Genomic DNA, 18818 nt, shown 5'->3' with positions numbered 1-18818 from the left:
TCAAGGTCGAAGTTTTAGGAAATCTTCCCCTCGACTTTGAACCCCGTTCGAAGCGCGGTTTGGACAAACACACTCGAAGATCCATTAACGATGCACCGCTAACAAGCGCCACTGGCGGTTCAAAGTACTGCAAAGCGGTGCAGCCAGCCACTTCCTCTATTTGCCAGTTAAATAGCCCCAGGCCAGGCGTATGCACCTCTTGAGTCACCGGGTCAATATCTTTTAGTACAAAATTAACATACGAAGTTTATTCCGCATTAAAGGTAACATTACAATAGTCTCTAGCTGGTTTAAGATCGCTAATTGCTGGGATTGGGTTTTTAGGCATACTTGGCCACCAGGCCCTCCACAAAGGTGATGTACTCCTGCTGGGCGGCCTCGCTGCTCTTGCCCTTCTGCTTGTTCCAGGCCTCCCACTTGGCCTTGCCCTTCAGGTCCAGGAGACCCGGCTTGGCGGTGTCGTTGTCACCAACGCTGGCCTGCTTGAACAGGGCGTACAGCTGCAGGAACTCGTCATCACTGGGACGCTTGGTCAGGCTCTTCACCTTCTCGGCGGCGGCGTTGAATTGCTGAAGATAGACGGGATGATTTATTAGTGGAAAATCTATCAAGTGGGATCGTAAAATCTATTGAAAGTGGTATTATAAAAAAGGTTTGGAATATTAGTTGCAACAATATCTACTAACAAACTGTCATTAAAACTAACAAAAATAGTTGTGCGAGATAAAAATATTCTCTGGAAACTACAAAAAATTATAATTATCGATTTCAACCGAAAACGGTTATTACTTCAAAACAAAATCGTATTTGAACAGCTGTCCTTGCTTCAGCGGAAACACAATCTTATCTCATATTACGATTACAATTTTAAGATTGAAAAGTCAATCGCTTATGAATAGATTTCGCTCAGTGTATAGTAATCGAACAGGTGATTAGCAGCAAGGCTATCGCGCCCTAAATGTTGGTAGACTGTTGCTATCAGTGCATAATCTTTTGGGAAAAGTACTTACCTCGGAAACCATTCTGGGTTAGATTTTATCTGTAAGTAGTGGAATTGTAAAAAAAAATGTTTAATTAGTCATGTTTATGAAGTGGTCAGCTTAATGTTTATTAGCATAATAAGTAAAACCAGTTCCGAGTGAAGAGGCTGGCGTGTGCCAAACAGAGCCAGCTGGAAATGACCTTTGGCCCCGGGGGGCGATCTTGAAGACCCTACGAATGTTTGCTAATGGATAGATGTTTGTTCGACTTTCTCCCGGCTGAAATACATAATTCGAGTAGAACTGGGAAATTATGCTGCGGAAACAGCAGACGCAAATATTTGTCTCGACTGCGAGATTTTTGAAAGGGAGCGAGCGGGCAACCGTTAGCGGCCGCTATTGGCCGGCGAATTTCGACCAATTTGGATACGGACGTGGGCTTTGTACGTGTCTAGCACTGAGCAAAATATCTGGCACATACATATGGTCATGCTTAGTTATGGCCACGCCATCTTGCAGTTCTAAAATAAGTAATCATTTAAAAGGCACTCATTTAGTTTATGGGCGTTGGAAATTGCAATAGGTCAAGGTGACAAGTTTCGTTTAGCATGTTCCAGAATATGCGTTTCAAAAGCGATTTTTTGTACTATATTTTCATCAGTGCCTGTTGCCTGGCGAATTTCCATAATTGAGCTCTGCAGGTGTATAAACTCGCACGAAATGTCCACTTTATGTGTCACCAGCACTGATATTACCACCCATTAGCAGCTGGGTAATTGAATTTAAACTAAACACTTACTGTTGTGTGTTGTTTGCCACAGAACTAAACAGTGTCTGAATTCCAATCCGGCGGTGACTTTCAATTTAAGTCATTCCATATCGCACGATCGCCCGCAACGAGAAAGCTTCTCCCCAGTGAGCAAAATGAGCGGTTAAGCTCCACTCCGATTCTCAGTGGATCGGGAAGCTTTCGCTGAAGTGGGGCTAGGCATTCGCGTTGCTGATAATGCAGGCCTACGGATAACAGCTCCGATTTCGATTCCCTGATAATTCACCCCACCAAACACCACTGTCAAGACACGTAATCTCGTTCGGATCAAAGTTCGAGGGGTCCCACCGCTCCCAAATCTCCATCTCCATTTTAGTTCCATAATGCACGAAAGCTCCAATAAAATGCCGCTCAGCCGGACAAACACCTGATTATTGCTCATATATCTGGTAATCTTTATTGTCCAACTAAGTACTATAGTGGTGATGGCAGGTGCATGGGGGGTCCGCAATCGGAATCGGATTGGATCGGATTTGATCGGTTGCCGGCTTAGGCGTACTTGGGGGCGTACTTCTCGTACACCTTTACGTAGGCCTCCTTGGCAGCCTCCTTGGAGAGACCCTTGTTGGAGCTCCAGGCCTCGTACTTGGCCTTGTCCTTGAGAGCCAGAGCGCCGGGCTTCTCGATGTTCACATCGCCAACGGTGGCCTGCTTGAAGAGACCGTAGAATTCCAAGAACTCGGCATCCGTGGGCTTCTTGGTGAACTTGTTGGCGAGTTCAGTGGCTTCCTCGAACTGTTCAGCAAAGGAAAGTCGCAGTCAGGAAACTTTGTACTTATATAACACCATAAAAGTGTGAAAAATGGGAATTTCCTCTTATGCAATCTTTCACTAAATTGACGTTATATCCAAAGTGTAGAATACTCACCGACACCATGTTGCTAGTATAGGATTCTTGTTGGTAATGCTGAAAATTTGAAGGTAATAATCCCAATTAAATACTGAGTTGAACAAGGATCCTTGACTAATGTGCTTACCGGTGAAAAGGCAAAGACGATTGAAGGCTTTTGGGCCTTTCATTCGCGCTTATATAGTTTCGAGACCCTTTCGTTTCTCTGTTGGTTTATGGACGCACGGCAAATATTCCCATTTTGCTGGTAATCAGCAGATATCGATATCTTTATTTCGCTAATTTCGCTGCCCAACTACAAGCGGGCGACATTGTCAAAGGTAGCGATATTGGAGATAGCCCCCGGATACACTTGTCGTTTATGGTAGGTTCTGGGAGACCGCCCTTGGCACTACGGCCGGATTCACCTGCCAATTCGTCTCTGGACTTTAAAACTTTAACGATTAGCCATAAATAATGACGAACTCTGAAGTTCATTATCTCAAATTCGAGCTAATAATCTATTTCTGTGCAAGAGGTTGTGTGTCCTTGGTTAGCATCAGCTGATTACTGCTGAATTGTGCCCCTTTTTATTTTATAGTAAGTAAAGTAAAGTAAAGTAATTAGAATCTCTCTAATCACTTTAAGCACTTTGTTCCAGATAGTAATTATATATCAAATATTTCTGAATGTTTTAAACATTGCTTATAAATACATATGGGACCAAGTTGCAAACAATAGTTGAAAAAGTTGACCAAAATTTGATCTTCATTTAACGATTAACATTTTTTTCATTTAACGATTAATTTTTCTTCATTAACCATTTAATTTTCCGCAGGTGACCACTATAATTAACTCACCTCCTAAAAGTATGCTATAATTTTGAAGAACATTTTTCTACTTATTCTTTAACTAAGTCCTCACATGATTAGTGAGAGGTTTGGTTTTATCTTTTATATGTTAATTGCGCTGTTATGTTACTGTTATTGCATTGTATTGATTCATCGCTTCTAAATAAATAAATAAATAAAAAAAAAAACTTATTCTTTAATGTGTAAAATATTAATGCATACCACATTATCGTCATAACTATGATTATTAAATATATATACTTCTGTTAGTGTTGCTGACTAACAAACTTTTCTGTTTTTTTTTTTAATATTTAACAGGAAACATCCGCCACCCTATTGTTGATTAGAAATCCAGCCATATCAATCATTCACAATCTTACACGTAGTCTTTCGAATGAGTAACTTTTTCCCGAAAATATATTAGTAATAAAATATAAAATATATTAATTAATATGATAGCTGAGGTGGAAAATTACCAATATACATTTTTTGTTAGATAAAGTATAAACTAAAACTTTGAAGATTGTGCAAGGTTTTATTTTTTATGAATGGGACTGTCATATTATAACTTTTTTGCCATATTTGTACAGCCTTGAGTTACTCATATCGATCAGACTTAAGGCAAAGATATTATATTGATAAAATGAATTGTAGAAGAATCAGCTAAATGTGATATGGGTAATATTATTTCAATCATCGTATGCTTGTCAAACGAAAATAAAAAATAGTTAAGTACAATTTGCAATGCGATACAGCCTAATCACATTCAGATAAGCATGTTGTGAAAGAATGCTGGTTGCGTTCAGTTTAAATGCATACGTGTTTGGTTTATTATAAAATTACAATAAATACAGAATTACAACAATTATCCAACTTAAGCATCGTTAGATGATCAAGGGAATGGGTCTTGCACTAGGATAGCACTTATTCGTACTGGGGAGCGTACTTCTTGTAGACCTCGATGTAGTAGGCCTTGGCATCATCGGCGGTCAGACCGGCCTTGCTCTTCCAGGCGTTGTAGCGGGCCTTCTTCTCCTCATCTTCCGGCTCCTCGATGTTGCAGTCGCCGACGGTGGCCTGCTTGTAGTAGCCGTAGAACTCGAGGAACTCCTCCTTGCTAGGCAGGTTCTTGAAGTTCTTGGCCTTCTCGACGATCTCCTCAAACTGTAAGTTGGCCCAAGAAATGGTTGGTTACACAAACGATTTATCGGATGATTATTTGGCGGGGTAAGACTTACGGTGGGCATGTTGGTTAGTTGGCTAGTTGGCTTCGACAAACAAAAACAATCTGTGTGCGGATTTGGGGGTGAACACCGTTTATATATTGGCAAACATGGCTCACACCTTTCGCTAATCTTATCAGGCCCCCACTGCAATTGTAGTTCCCACTTGGGCTTATCATAAAAATGCGGGAAATCATGGAAAGTGAGAGTACCTCTTTGGAGCAGTGAAATATATAATTAGTCAGACGGCAGCTTATCAGTTGTGCTCTTGCACTTGCAAACAAAAAAAAAGTGAAGTGAGCCATATGCAGAAAGCTATATACCCACTATCTAATTGATTGATTGGGCCGAGCCCCAACAACAAATCTAAATACAGAAATCTGGATAGCCAAATGGCCAATACTTTAATTAATGGCTAGCCTATATTTTCCATAGTCATGGACTCTGATTTACACATAATTCACGTGAGTCAGGTGCTATTATTTGTTATCATGGTGAATTCGCACGATCTGTTACTAAGAATAGTTCTTCGGACTTTTGTGGTAGGTAGATAGTAGTATCTACTCGCAAGGTTCCCCAAAAAATATTAATTAAACCATTTTAGCGGCATTATGGATACCAAGTTGGCCAATTCACCTGTTCGTATTCAAACTAATTAAATTTCTCAATATCAATTGAAATGGCCTATATAAGAGCACGATTGGTAGAGTGGACTAACTTAGTATCTTTTACAAACTTATGACAAAATGGTCAGTTTTGAGGAAGCCGCCGAACTCGCCAAGAACTTCTCCAAGAAGCCCACCGACTCCGAGTTCCTGGAGTTCTACGGTCTCTTCAAGCAGGCTACCGTTGGTGATGTGAACATCGACAAGCCCGGCATTCTGGATCTCAAGAAGAAGGCCATGTACGAGGCCTGGAACGCCCACAAGGGTCTCTCCAAGGATGCCGCCAAGGAGGCCTACGTGAAGGTGTACGAGAAGTATGCCCCCAAGTACGCCTAAGGCCAGACTATTCTCCAGACTGTTCTCTATCTGACAAATAAACTCGAAATCTTATTATGAATATCCATAATGCTTACATATTTCGCTTAGAAGGCTGCCTCGGATTGGGGCATCGAAATGGCGGCTGCGATCAGTGGCTTGGCCTGGCCGGCCTTCATCAGCATAACCCGGATCAGCGAGTTATCCGGCGTGAGGCTGGCCGGTGGCAATTTGTCCATGGGATCCAATACCGCCACCACCTCGAAGTCCACCCGTAGAGGAACTCCTGGCAGGACACTCGGCAGTCGGGCCAGTGTCTGCGGAATGGTATAGTGACGCCGGTCCGCGTGAAGCAAAACCACCAGATTGGAGGCCATCTTAAAGGTGGACAGGTTTTGAACGGTGAGGTAGAGCCGAAAGGCGGGTCCACTGCCGCAGACCTCGGCGGATAGCTTTACGGGTGCGTGGGTCAGGTCTCCAGATATCGTGCTCTCCGACGAGTTGATGGCATCGATGGTTGCTCGGGCTGCTGTGTGGCGAAGACGCCACAGCTCCACTTGGAAACTTCCGTAGGTTGCTGGAATAGGAAATGAAAGAATAATCTTGATTAGAACAATAACTATATAAAATTGTGTTATGAAAATAAGAGGGTTACTTACATTTGGCCTGCTGCTTCTCCCTTGCCGCCTGCTCCACAAAGATGGAGCTCTTCTTGGGCTTATCCAAAATCGAGGCATCCACGATGGATTTGTTATCGCCCAATGCTCGCTTGTTCGCCAAATCACCGGCCTTGGGCTCAAAGCGGGACACACGTCTCAGGATCTTAACCACGATACCACCAGATTGAGTAACGAGCGTGAGGACGTGATCCTCCATGCCCATTCGTCCGTACAGCATGGCATCCACCGTCTCCTCGAGAACAAACTCGTCGACGAGGTAGCGCTGCAAATAAAACTTGACCACTCCTCCTCTAAGGGCAATGGCCACCAGGGTGAGTCCCAGATGGGTCAAGGGCAGCGGTAGGAGGCAAACGGGTAGATCGGACATGGGCACCTGGTATAACAGCTTGCCCCGCTTTGAGTAGCACAGATAGCGATTGTCCATGGTGGAGGCGATTATCGTCTGATCGATGGGCAGCAGTAGGAGGCCGGTTAGGGGGATGCCGAGCTTGAAGATCTCCTGTCCCTCCGATTGGCTTTTCCGCAGGAGGTAGACACCGCCATTTCGCGTGGCCACCACGATGCAGAAATCCGTCTCAAAGGTTCCCTGCACGGAGATCAGGCTCGGCACGGCCGTCTCATCATCGCAGGCCTTGCCCTGGTAAACCAAATTGAAGCCCTGCGGCTCCAGGATCATGATGTGCCCGGTATCGGTGGCCAGGACCAAGTGGGACGGGGGATTGGCATCGCTGGAGATGCGCTTTATGCAGCACATGGCCACAATGTTGCCAACCCGACCCACTGGGGAGTCCTTGTGCGTGGCAATGAAGTGCTCCCGCTCCTGCTCGCCCATTTGCAGAAGTCGCTGCGATTTCCGCGACAGCTTGGAGTGGTCTATGGTTTTTAGGGAGTCAAGCAGGGCGGGATGGGCACTTGGCTTCACAACCGGCAGTTTTCGCCATACCTCCAGCTCCAGATCCTCGGAGTCCTGTGCGGGAATCGTGTACTTGAAGTATGGCTTTAGGTGACGATAGAAGAGCACTGACTCAGCGATGGCCACGGCAATTACTGGAAAATTGTATTCATTATGGAATCTAATTTAAAAATATTAAAATGCAACGTTATTTCTACCCGGCGTCTTGGGCTCCGTTTCGTCGATGTAGAGACTTTCAATGGCCGCTGGAATCCCCGGCAGTGGCTGCTCGTGCTTGAGTTTAAGACCACGGAAAACCTTCAGCGTGGCAGTGGGCTCCTCGGCGGCATTGTCCAGTGAAATGTCCGCCGCCAGCAGCCGGACATATCCGTCGCACTGCACGTCGCTCAGGGCCATGCAACTGGTGAGGGTGGTGAGATGCGGTGGAGGAGCCTCCTCCGCCGTGTCCACGTGAAGCCAGTTGGGAGCACCGGCCATGGCAGGATCTTGGTGAAAAATTTGCAGCACAGTGTGAAAACGAACAGGTGATTCAGGACATGCTTTTGTTTTGGTTTTTCTTGTCCTTAGCAACCGGGATGACAGCACATTTTTTGTTACTTATTTGGGTTTTTTCTTAAAAACACAAAATGATCGTCAGCATTATTCTTAAATGCTAACAGGGTAAAGCTACGTATAACTAAAAAATCATTTGGCAAAAGGTAAAACTGTGATCAAATTACTGATGATAGAAAATTTTATTTAAATTGGCCGCCAAAAATGCATTTTGTCTGGTCACACTTAAGGCCGGCCTGCTAAAGACGTGCAAGCATCGACAGTATGTGTTATCGATAAGTGCGAGGGAATATTCGATACCCACGTCAATTGCTTATCGCAAAAAACATTCGTTATAAATATCATCTCAGCGACGCCAGCAGTTGAATTCAATATTTAACATTTTGTATACATAAGTGACTGACTACGGCCCTATTTAACTGCAAGTAATGACGGAGCTAAGGGACGAGACACCGCTCTTTCACAAGGGCGAGATAGTCCTTTGCTACGAGCCGGATAAATCGAAGGCCCGTGTTCTTTACACCAGCAAGGTAAATACACATGCACACACACACACACGCGCGCGCATTGAAATGTCAAGCAAACGTCGTAGGCGAAGTTTTCACAAATGATTTTCCGTTTCCCGCAATTTTCCGTACATGCCGCAGGTGCTAAACGTCTTTGAGCGCCGGAACGAGCATGGCCTGAGGTTCTACGAGTACAAGATTCACTTCCAGGGCTGGCGTCCATCCTACGATCGCTGTGTGCGCGCCACCGTTCTATTGAAAGACACCGAGGAGAATCGCCAGTTGCAAAGGGAGCTGGCCGAAGCTGCCAAGCTGCAAATGTAAGATAACCCCCTAGACATGCGTGGAATACCTCTCTAACGAGTTCCCCCTTCTTTTTCGCACAGTCGTGGTGACTACTCCTACAAGGGCACACCCGATAAGCCATCGGCCAAGAAGAAACGCGGCGGAAAAGCGGCCCACGTTGAGGAGCCAATAGTGGTTCCAATGGACACGGGACATCTTGAGGCGGAGCACGAAATGGCGCCCACTCCACGAGCAGCGGGCAACCGGACGCGGGACAACAGCGGTGGCAAGCGAAAGGAAAAACCCCCGTCCGGAGATGGCCGATTAAAGGGAAACCGGGGCAGACAAACAGAGACCTTTTATAACAATGCCATAAATGATGTATCGGTCTATAACCATGTGCCACAGGAGGATCGCATTATGATGCGAGTCAGCGAGCGATTGCGAGAGCTTATAGAGTACGATCGGAATATGATCAAGGTACTAGGCAAACAGCACGCACTGCCCGCCCGCGTGCCCATCGTGACCATCATGGAAAACTTCGTCAAGCAGCAGGCCGTGGAGCTAGCCATTAGCATTAAACAGGACAGCTCGAGGGCCAGGAACACGCAGAGTCGCAATGCCAGAATGGAGCGGGAATACGATCGCGTTATGTCCACGTTGGTTACCACTCAATATCAGACTTAACAACCCACTTATACTCTTACTTATTAACAGTGTCTGCATGCTGAAGGAGGTGGTAGACGGATTGCGTATCTACTTTGAGTTCCACGTGGATGACCACTTGCTGTATACGGAGGAGAAGGAGTATGTCCACAACTACCTCACAGACGACAACATGCGCAACTGCAGCCTAATATTGAACAAGTCGTACGAGTATATCAATCCCAGCGGTGACACGGAACTGATCGGTCTGGACGGCACGCCAGTGGTAGAAGGGTCGGGCGACACCAATGGACAGATCGGAGTTATTAATATCGGCGGTCCGGAGTACGAGAAGCAGTTGCAAAAATGCCTGCTCTACATTGTTACCGCCAGCGGGAAAAACACTGCGCAGGCCTATGAGAGGACTTCCCCATATACGGCTGCCTACAAACTGCCCGTGGAGATGCGTGGATTTCTGAACGAAACATTCAAGTGGCGGCTTTTGTCAGCGGAATCGCCGCCAGAAAAGTCCATGGTCTTTGGCGCTCCCCACCTGGTTAGGCTAATGAGTATGTACAATCTTTCTTGCATTCTATAACACACATTAATTCATGGTACTTGCAGTTAAAATGCCCATGTTCTTAAACGCATCGCCGATCAGCAACAAGAAGCTAGAAGATCTACTTCCCCACCTCGACGCCTTCATCAAGTAAGTCTAAGACCCCTCCCTAGTCCATCACGAAGCTAATCTGTTGGTTTTTCAGCTACTTGGAGAACCACAGGGAGTGGTTCGACAGGGAAAACTTTGTTAACTCCACTGCCCTGCCCCAGGAAGATCTGCAGCGGGAGCTGTTGGACTCCCTGGATGGGATTGCTGCTTAGCTTTAGTTGATCGTAGTTATCTAGTTTATTTATTATTACGATTAAAGCTTATGCTCTTTTATTTAAAGATTTGTAATTGTCGTTTTGGTTTCTTCAACTACACACTTTGTAAACAACGCACTTCTATAAAAAAGTTTCCTAATGTGATCGTATAATCGAATAATGCCTATAACTATATATGTTAAATATTGAAAATACGATTTTAACATTTTTTTTTGTTTTTTTTTTTTTTTTTGCTTAACCTAAGTTTTAGTTGAGTAGTACATGCTAGTATTTTTGTCATGCCTTGTTTTTTGTGCTCAAATATATTTAAGAGTTGGAAAGTTGTTGTCTTTTGTATTAAGGATTTGCGGACCTTGAGTTGGAATGTGCAGGGAATTCTTAAGATTTGTATAATTTCTCAAAATATTGCAACTGTAACAACTATGTGTGTGCTGATTTGTGTTTCAGATCCTGCTTAGAAATTCGAAATTGTCGCTTGGACGGCTTGGAGTTGGATGCATTCGCGTTTGTAACATGTGTAAACTTGGGACGTTAACTTGGACGATGACTGAACTGGACTGGACTGCCGGCCCTCACTTCTGTCGCTTGGTGGCACTGCTGGCCGTGGGTCGCATGAAGCTGCTCACGGATCGACTGCTGCTAGTGCTCCTCTGCTGCGGACTGGGGTTCGCACTCATCCTGGCCTGCTGCTGCTGGTTCAGGGCATTTTTCACCAGCACCACGCTGCGAGCGGCGCTCATTCGGGACTGTGACTGGGGTTGGGACTGGGACTGGTTTTCCTTAAAACTGGTGCTACCATGGATACTCGATTTCGGAGCCGTGTTGGACATCTTGCTGCGCACCAAGATCACACTGGGTCCCACACTCGACCCGCTACTGCTGCTCCTGCTGGCGGGGACTCCACGTCCCTGGGTAGGTCGCAGATTCTGGGCGGCCAGTGGTCTTTTGCTGGGCGAGGAGTCAACGGACACAGTGGCTCCCGCTCGCTGAACGGCGGGCAGTCGTCTCACTACAGTTTGAGTGGAGGCTCCACTGTTGATGGACGATCGCGAGGAGCGCAGACTGTTTCTCGAACTGCTCCGCTCCACGCCGGCTAGAACCTGTTGCTCCTGCGGCGAGCGTCTCACAGTGGATGCGGATCTCAGCGGAGCTGCACTGGCCAACGGCTGACCGTTGGGCATGCGCAGCGGTCTGCTGGCGGAGAGGCTCCTCTTGACCGTTGCAGTTTGGGTGGCAGGGATTTGGTTTTGTGACTTGCTGGCTGCCGATCCTGAGGATCCGGAACTCTTCATCCTGGCCTGCTGCAGGCGATCGGCCAACCGACTGCCCATCTGGCTGATGCTGGTGGTTGTGGGCTTTTGCTTCTGCATCGGCCGCTGGCGGGCAGGAGTCTCGTTTACACCCTCGTTGCAGGAGGAGTTTGTGCTCTCGCCCTTTCCGTGAGACGGAGTGTCCGACACAAGACTCTGAGTCTCCTCGAAGCCTTCGTCATTCAGTTCGTGGTGACCACTGGCGGACAGTTTTAGCTTGGAGGGTGTGATATCCCGTGGCGGACTCCAAGGTCGTTCTGGAGTTCCCGTGGGTGATTTAAGATTCCGAATGGCCTCCCTTACATCCTCCTGATTGATGGAGCTTATGTGGCGACCCACCTTCTCCAGCTTGTTGATCGTGCGCTCCTTCTGCTTGGACTTCTCGGGTGCGGGTGGCTCTGGCTTCGATGGAGAAGTCTTTGCCTCTGCTGTGCTGGTGGTCAGCGCCTCCTCATTGCCACTGCTGTAGTCCGTGGGTCTTTTGTAGCGTCGTGTGCGGCGAGCCAGGGCATGGCGATCGAAGTGACCCGGCGCATCCTGTTCCGCTGGGTTGATCTTCTCCTCCGTCGCAGCCTTTGGTTTATCCGTCATGCTCACCGTGACCACTGTGGTGGTGGGCGTGGCTATGACCCGTCGGCTCACTGGTGGCGTCTCTATATTATCCGCATCCACGTCCTTGGAGGAGCCCTGCATCTCGTTTTGGGTCTTGTGGTGACTGAGCAGGCTGGCAAAGGTGTCGTCGGACACTTGTGGCTTTGGTGACTTGGGTGGCAGTGGATGCTCCTCCGTTTTCGCAGGCTGCAGTTCCCGGCTGGAGGATCGCCTGATATAGATTTGCAACCGCTCGTTGCTCTTGTCCCTTTCACCCTGTTTCTGAATAAGGGACTTTCGACGATCCTCCTCGGCTATCGATTGAAGTGCTATGGGACTCGGCTGTTCCTGCGATCGCTGTCGGCGATGTTGACGCAATGCATCGTGCGGCTGGGCATCGGCAATGGCCTGCAGATTGGCCACCACGTCCGTCTGCTCCAGCGTCCTCGAGGGCTTCCAGTCGGCATAGACGCGCTGATATTTGCCGGACTCCTGATCCATTCTATTAGTGGAGTTAGTGGGATTCGTGGTCGTAGGCGTATTCGTTGGCGTAGCTGTCGTCGTCGAAGGCAGGATCTTCTCCTCCGGCAAGGGGTCCAGTTTTCGTTCGTTTTCTGCGAACATAGAATATATCTAAGAGATCCATTTGGTCCTGAGTTTGTGAGGGGCATCTTACCAGTTTCGTTTTCGAGCGATCGCCTATTGGCGTTGACCAGACGACGCTTCCGCCTGTACTCCTCGTTTTGCTTCTCATCGCTCTCGTTGGATTGAAGCCACGTCTCGATCTTCTGGCGCCACTCACGGGATATTCTGTAAAATGTAAATGATAGATAGATATATAGATAGATACTATAAGATACTTAATGTGAATCTCTTACCTTGGTTTCGCATCCTCGTTATTAGATGGCGTCTGAGCAATCGCCGATCCACTGCCCGTGGGCGTATTCGCTGCCGTTGTGGGCGTTCCAGCTGTACTGGCCAATGGAGATTGCAGTCGCTCCTGGACATTTTGCTGCTGCTGCTGAAGAAGAGGAGCCGGGGAGCTGGCCCGTTCACGATCCATGCCAAAGTCAATGTTGAGCAAATCGGGTCGTTTGCGACTGGAACTTCCGGAGCGGGCACGACGAGCCCACGAGCGATCCAAGCTGCCGTAGGCCGCCTTCCGCTCCCTGCTATTGTGTCCATCGTGGTGAGGACCCGTCGAACTCCGAAGGAACTCCATCAGGTCATCCTCCTCGGCAAGAACTCGACTACGCCGACGCCTCAGACTTCCGTTGGGTGTGATGTCCGGAGAGGCTCCGTCTTGTTCCAGGCGGATGAAACCATTGCTGATCTCTCCGGATCCCAGGTGGCGGCGACTCAGCGCCGGACTAGCCCTAGGATCGAAGATAGCATCGCCCAAGAAGGAATGCTCCGAGTCCGAAACTGGCGTTCCAGCCTGACCAACTGCAGAATAACTAAGTAAGTAAATAAATTTCTTTCAAGTAGATGATGCACTTACTCTGTCTGGCTCTGCGGGCCAGCTGCTCCTCGCGCTGCTTCCTCCTAAGCGTGGCCTGTTGCTCCTGCTGCTGGCGGCGCTCGTTCTCCTTGACCGCCTGCTTGAATTTATCACAGAAATTGTGGAAGATCTTGAAGCACTCCTCCAGCCGGAAGGTGGCCGCATCGTCGCAGAAGAACTCGGACATTTTGAGCCGCATTGACTCCACTTGTTTCATGCCAGCTTGGAGGACGGATAGCTCGGATTCGGCGGCCTGCAAAAAGTCGGCCATTTGCTCCTTGATGTCCACATCCGTGGCAGGTTGTTCGATCTGTCTGGCTATTCTTCTGATCCTGCCGTCCAGTGTGTTGATTTCATTGTTGATCTGCTCTGATGTTGTTCTATAGAAATAAGAAAGTTGAGTAAAGGATAACATTTTATGGGATGAATGGATTCACTGACTTGCTGGCACTTTCGAGGTTGCTCAGTTGTCCTGTGAATTGAAGCAGTTCGGGATTGCGTTTCTCCGCCTGAAGAGCCACGAAGTGAATGAGGTTCATGCCCGGCTTATTCGCCCGGATATCAGTTAGCTTTTGCAGCGATGATAGCTTCACGCCCGCCGCATTTCCTGCATAGCCGCCGGAGTTAAGGAAATTTCCAGCCACAACGACCATGTAAAGGACCTCCTGAAGAGTCTTATTATTCAGTAGATCGTCGCCAGCATAGAGCATAGAATTGATACAGGGCTCCAGATAGGCCACATTCGCCGCAAACTCCTCCTTGAGCAACATGCTCTCGATCCGCAATTTGTAACTATACAAGTAAAAGGGTAAGGTGAGATAATAGTAATGTATATTTAAGGATAACTACTTACTTGGGCACCTCGAGCAGCTGCAGCAGGAACTTCTCGGCATTGCCCAGTCGTGCCTTATCCCCGTTGAATCCCTTCAGCATGTCCAGCTCATCCACCTCGGGCATTATCTTCAGCAAACCCCTCAATCTCTCCGCTCCGATCTCCTCGTGGGCTCCCTGCCGGATCAACTGGATGATGTCGTCGTTGCTGGTGCGGAATTGCTTCAGGAAGATATTCACATTCAGACTTCGCTTGCCGTCAAGCAGGGTGATCTCTGTGCTCTCCTTTTTGGACTTTCGGTCCAGGGTATCGCAGCCATTGGATCCGGCGGCGGCCTGACTGCCATCCCGTCCCAACTTTGGTGATCCCTGCGCACTGGCTGTTTGCAGGCAGAAGAGTCCCTCCATCTCGTTCCAGTCGATGTCCTGCATCGGGCTGTCCTGGTGATTGCTGGCCACAATACTCCAGATGTTCTGCTTGCCCAGGACCTTGTTGTGCGGTATCTTGCCCCAGTTAATGGTCTTCATCTTGGCCTTGGGAGCGGGTGTGTCCTGTTGCGGCAGCAGTATGGCAGTGGCCACCGCCTCCGCTGCCAAGGGATCTGGTGTCCTGGGCCGTGAGGCCATTTGCATAGAGGGCGGTGGTGGCGGCGGAGGCAATGCGCCACCATTGATCATGGGCGGTGGCGGTGGTGGCGGTGCTGCCCCATTTATCGGCGGTGGCGGAGGCGGTGGTGCTGCGGGTGCCATGGGTGGTGGGGGTGGTGGAGGCGTCGTCTTGGCCGACACGCCCACCGGCTGAGAGGGCTTGCGGGTGGGGCTGCTGGCATCGCTGCCGCGACAACTCTGGCAGGCGAACTTCTGGCTACTGGGCGTGCGCAGCAGGCGCACTGAATCCTCGTGACTTTCGAGGAGCGTGGCGCGGTGGACCAGACGCTCTGTGGTGTCCCAGATGATGTCGCTGAGCGGCTCCTTGGGATCGATGCGCAGCAGGTGCTGCAGTATGTTGAGGAATGGCACTTCCTGTGGCGTATCAGCCACCTGTGAAATATAATGTGATATAAGCTTTAATAATTCATAATTATAGCAAAAAATTGAAAAAAGTTACTTGGTGAAACTCAATAACATAAATAAATGATTCTCTTGCATGTTCATAGCCAACCACAATGCCAGTCGCAATAACCAATATAACACATACGTCCTGTTGCACACTCACCTGTCGCAAAATGGCGTAGAAGACATCAAGATGCGAGTTGAGATTGATGCCATCGGGCGCCTGAAGGCTCTGGGCCTCGTCGCATTCCTGCTGCTCCACGAATACGTCCAATTGTACAATGATATCGCCCACACTTTGTGCGACTTTTCTGTAATGCAGAATTTAACAATGATAATTCGTTCACTGGCAATTAGAGGGTTAAGCTCTGGAAAATCTTGGCATTCCGTCCGACAGTCCGCACTAATTATTCAAGCTGGCATTGCTGCTGGCAATTTGTAGTTTGTAGATTTTGTGTTGACACAACTCACTGGCTTTTAATTTATTTCCTATTTATGCATGGATTTTACAGATATATGTGAATAAATATATATATGAATTTATGGCCCAACAGGAGGAAGGGGCTTATCCACAAGTAGTTGACGCTTGCCAGAATCGATAGAGAACAACAAACTCCGCCTCTGACATTGAGTAACCTCCGGAGGCTGCCAACGACAAAAGGGGGTGGGGCAGATGCAAAAGGACCTTCGACTCGCTGCACACTCACTTGAGATTCTGCACCAGTTGCAAGGCGGCGCAGCTGTAACGGGACAGCGAGCCGCAAAATGTGAGCCGCCGCTGCAGGTGCAACGGCGATGGCGATGGCGTCACGGAAGTGGAAGCGGAACCGGAAACGGGTGACGTCGCCGATGAGGCGGACTCCGATGAGAGCGATGGCGGCGGCGAGGGCGATGCTGACGACTCCACGTTGCCTGCCTCGAGCAGCCTTGGCAATCAAAACAAAAAAAAAAAAAATCGCTTCTACAGGCACATCATTTCACACGCGGCGTGCAAAATCGTTAGCCTTGCGCAATGTCCTTGCTGGCAGCTCCGCTTTTGGCCTTTTGACAATTGATATCCATACATCGACTAGCACTTTTTTGTTGCCCGTTTTAATTGCTTGCCCCAATCGCTTTTGCGGTTCGAACGAGAGAACGGCCAGAATGGCAATAACGAGGACGAGACAGCCTGGCACTATACAATGTTTGAGCTACGGCCACGACTTGACGCTTTGGCGGCACGGAGAGCCTCGTCGCCAAATCCGAGTCCTTGTTGTTTTTGGCGGCCACGTGCTGCGCGCGCAGGAGTTTTCCTCACCATTTGCGAAGCGCCCAAGGCGGCCTCTTTCATTTTCCGGAGCAACTTCGTCAACATCCATCGTGCACATTGGACACGCGGACACTAGCACGTGATTTGTTTTGGCCAGCAGTTTCTATTTTGGTCCGTCACGGAAGTTGTTTAGGGCTTTTGGGAGTTACTTACTTGCGGGGGCACAAGGAAATTGGGTAACCGAAACGCCAAATTACAAAACTTTAAACGGAAGCTTCAACTAAGCGAAAGGGAAAAGTCAAAGCTGTGAAAATCCAACAAAATTTTAGCAGAATCTTCCTATTTTCCATTTAGAGTATAAAGACCAGAAATATATTTTTACCCAAGCTCTTATATTAATAATTTGCCTTGATCCCCAAGCTGTTGTTTCCAATTGTGTTTTCGACTCTTTGGACACTCCATAAAAATACTTCAGTAATCGAAAATGTCTATTCTTGACACGGTTCTAACAATCCCCCTGAAATGCGATACTTTGGAGTTTATTTTTAGCCAACATTTATGAGTTTGACGGTAATTCGATACTAGCACACATCCATCATTCTCGGGTTGATAAACAACATAGATTCGGATTTCGATTCGATTAGAACACATTATGTAGGAGAACAATTAAAATCCGCTTAAAGCATCTGGACAGCTTCCAAGCTACGCAGAATCGAGACTCGACTGAATCTCAATGGTTCTCCAACTCCTCCAAATCAAATAATTTAAGAGGCGGTCTCAAATCAAAGCGTTATGTGGCTGAATGAAAACGTTTAGGTCGATTCGAAATTCCAAATAAATTAAATAGCGCCAGCAAACTACGCATTTCGTTGATGTGTGCGCGTTAAAATTTTAATAACAATAGAACTGAAGGGGGGATCCTCGTCTGTTTGGGAATGGAAAAATGCCGCAAGACAAATGGGCTGGGACAATCAATTAGTCAACTCTGTGCTCCAAACTGACAAGCCGAGGAATCAGCCAGCTTGTTTGTTATTGTTCGCATTTGGGCTTGAACTATTTTCAAAATTAATTGAATTTGCTAGTTTGCCAGCTTGCTGGTTCTCTCTCTCGCGTTTTCGAGATCCACAAATTTGTCAAGCAGAGGGTCATAAACAAACCCGGTTTTGAAGGGTGAGTCGCAGATCCAACTAATTGATTTATTGTTAACTAATTAAATATTGAATTAATTGGTTTGCTCGCCAGCGGCGCAAATTATTTGCATAAGATCCGATCATCCATTCAAATGGTCATCTCCTCCAGTTTGAGGAACGTTTGACAATCAACCCAGCAATTTCTTGAATGGTCATTAGTGATCCGCCCCCAGATCCTCTCCTATTTTTCTTAATTTTTTATTTTTTTGGCAAAAAATTAAAAACGATTTCAAAATCAGCAAATACCTTGATCTTGTCTTGGTTATCGTATCGCCATGTAGTCGCATGCAAATTAAATGTGCGTCTGACTCGAATAAAACATAAAAGGCAGCAAACAGGCAAATGGCAATCGTTAAACTGTTTGTGATACTCATTCGCTTGATTGTGGGAGCCTTTCAGGGTTTTTTCACCCAACTCTTTTATTTATTTGAACTTCACACGATCGCGTCGAACTATGAACGACGCCCTCAGCAAATCTGGGTGCTTAAATATGTCTCGTCTTTGGCATTTCGATGAGCGTCCTCCTAATCGATGCACTTCAAATCAAAACTCACCTTAGGTTATTGAGCAGCGGCAAAACTTTGAGACCTGCAAGACAAAGGAGAAATTTGTGAATTGTGGGCGGTTTTGATGGGATCTTTGACTTACACTACAAAAAATGTTAAGCCATTTAAGTTATTATTATACAAATATATAGCACTTTTGATTTCTGTATCATACTTCTATCTTACTTCAAAGCTAAAAGTTTTTTTTTTTTTCAGAATAATATCTAAAATTTGAAGTTTGGCTAATGTGGTGATGATTCGTTGCCCCTTTGGACAAGCGAGATTGCCATAGACAGCGAGTCAACTGAGACCCGCCCAATGTCCACTGAATCCCGACCGACTTCCGGTCAAGCTCGTTTTTTCGCCTTTTTGCTTTTATTGGCGCACTCA

General features: G+C 47.3%; 7 protein-coding genes across 11 annotated transcripts in view, besides 1 other annotated feature; 2 read left to right on the top strand and 5 right to left on the bottom strand.

The window, feature by feature from the left end:
- Nucleotides 1-224: 224 nt before the first annotated feature.
- On the bottom strand, nt 225-1825 carry Acbp2 (Acyl-CoA binding protein 2). 2 transcript variants are annotated; one of them, NM_168192.3, is made up of 3 exons: nt 1780-1825; nt 1011-1039; nt 225-569 (listed from the first exon to the last, which is right to left on the bottom strand). In NM_168192.3, exons 2-3 carry the CDS (start codon nt 1020-1022, stop codon nt 321-323), a joined length of 261 nt encoding a protein of 86 aa, NP_729218.1. In that variant the 5' UTR covers nt 1023-1039; nt 1780-1825; the 3' UTR covers nt 225-320. The 2 variants fall into 2 exon arrangements, with proteins under 2 accessions (NP_729218.1, NP_523952.2); NM_079228.3 differs by lacking the exon at nt 1780-1825 and having other exon boundaries at nt 1011-1051.
- A 357-nt stretch (nt 1826-2182) lies between these two features.
- Nucleotides 2183-2814, bottom strand: Acbp3 (Acyl-CoA binding protein 3). Of its 2 annotated transcripts, NM_139826.3 has the most exons (3): nt 2787-2814; nt 2678-2716; nt 2183-2544 (listed from the first exon to the last, which is right to left on the bottom strand). In NM_139826.3, exons 2-3 carry the CDS (start codon nt 2684-2686, stop codon nt 2299-2301), a joined length of 255 nt encoding a protein of 84 aa, NP_648083.1. In that variant the 5' UTR covers nt 2687-2716; nt 2787-2814; the 3' UTR covers nt 2183-2298. The 2 variants fall into 2 exon arrangements, with proteins under 2 accessions (NP_648083.1, NP_001163366.1); NM_001169895.1 differs by lacking the exon at nt 2787-2814 and having other exon boundaries at nt 2678-2723.
- A 737-nt stretch (nt 2815-3551) lies between these two features.
- Nucleotides 3552-3677: a mobile genetic element.
- A 337-nt stretch (nt 3678-4014) lies between these two features.
- On the bottom strand, nt 4015-4785 carry Acbp6 (Acyl-CoA binding protein 6). 2 transcript variants are annotated; one of them, NM_001300034.1, is made up of 2 exons: nt 4728-4785; nt 4015-4653 (listed from the first exon to the last, which is right to left on the bottom strand). In NM_001300034.1, exons 1-2 carry the CDS (start codon nt 4734-4736, stop codon nt 4414-4416), a joined length of 249 nt encoding a protein of 82 aa, NP_001286963.1. In that variant the 5' UTR covers nt 4737-4785; the 3' UTR covers nt 4015-4413. The 2 variants fall into 2 exon arrangements, with proteins under 2 accessions (NP_001286963.1, NP_648082.1); NM_139825.2 differs by having other exon boundaries at nt 4308-4653.
- Nucleotides 4786-5423: 638 nt separating this feature from the next.
- Acbp4 (Acyl-CoA binding protein 4) lies at nt 5424-5775 on the top strand. The gene has a single exon (NM_139824.3). The coding sequence runs from the start codon at nt 5459-5461 to the stop codon at nt 5711-5713; it is 255 nt and encodes an 84-aa protein (NP_648081.1). The 5' UTR covers nt 5424-5458; the 3' UTR covers nt 5714-5775.
- Nucleotides 5570-7783, bottom strand: BBS1 (Bardet-Biedl syndrome 1). The gene is made up of 3 exons (NM_139823.3): nt 7483-7783; nt 6352-7419; nt 5570-6269 (listed from the first exon to the last, which is right to left on the bottom strand). The coding sequence occupies exons 1-3, from the start codon at nt 7760-7762 to the stop codon at nt 5800-5802; spliced, it is 1818 nt and encodes a 605-aa protein (NP_648080.1). The 5' UTR covers nt 7763-7783; the 3' UTR covers nt 5570-5799.
- A 371-nt stretch (nt 7784-8154) lies between these two features.
- Nucleotides 8155-10475, top strand: msl-3 (male-specific lethal 3). Its single transcript, NM_079227.3, has 6 exons — nt 8155-8367; nt 8485-8663; nt 8730-9287; nt 9346-9842; nt 9898-9982; nt 10038-10475. Exons 1-6 carry the CDS (start codon nt 8266-8268, stop codon nt 10153-10155), a joined length of 1539 nt encoding a protein of 512 aa, NP_523951.1. The 5' UTR covers nt 8155-8265; the 3' UTR covers nt 10156-10475.
- form3 (formin 3) overlaps nt 10391-18818 on the bottom strand; it is a 28480-nt gene continuing 20052 nt past the window's right edge. The window contains exons 4-12 of one of the 2 annotated variants that reach the window (NM_001104057.1): nt 18438-18471; nt 16152-16370; nt 15608-15755; nt 14414-15432; nt 14002-14352; nt 13561-13940; nt 12938-13505; nt 12736-12869; nt 10391-12673 (exon numbers count right to left, since the gene is read on the bottom strand). In NM_001104057.1, coding sequence (NP_001097527.1) covers nt 10731-12673; nt 12736-12869; nt 12938-13505; nt 13561-13940; nt 14002-14352; nt 14414-15432; nt 15608-15755; nt 16152-16370; nt 18438-18471 — 4796 coding nt within the window. In that variant the 3' untranslated portion in view covers nt 10391-10730. The remainder of the gene's footprint in view (nt 12674-12735; nt 12870-12937; nt 13506-13560; nt 13941-14001; nt 14353-14413; nt 15433-15607; nt 15756-16151; nt 16371-18437; nt 18472-18818) is intronic. The other variant, NM_001014571.1, reaches the window with a different exon arrangement.

This window comes from Drosophila melanogaster, chromosome 3L, assembly GCF_000001215.4.
Source record: "Drosophila melanogaster chromosome 3L".
Lineage (NCBI taxonomy): Eukaryota > Metazoa > Arthropoda > Insecta > Diptera > Drosophilidae > Drosophila > Drosophila melanogaster.
Note: the sequence above shows the minus strand (reverse complement) of the source record. Positions and strands in the feature narration are given on the sequence as shown.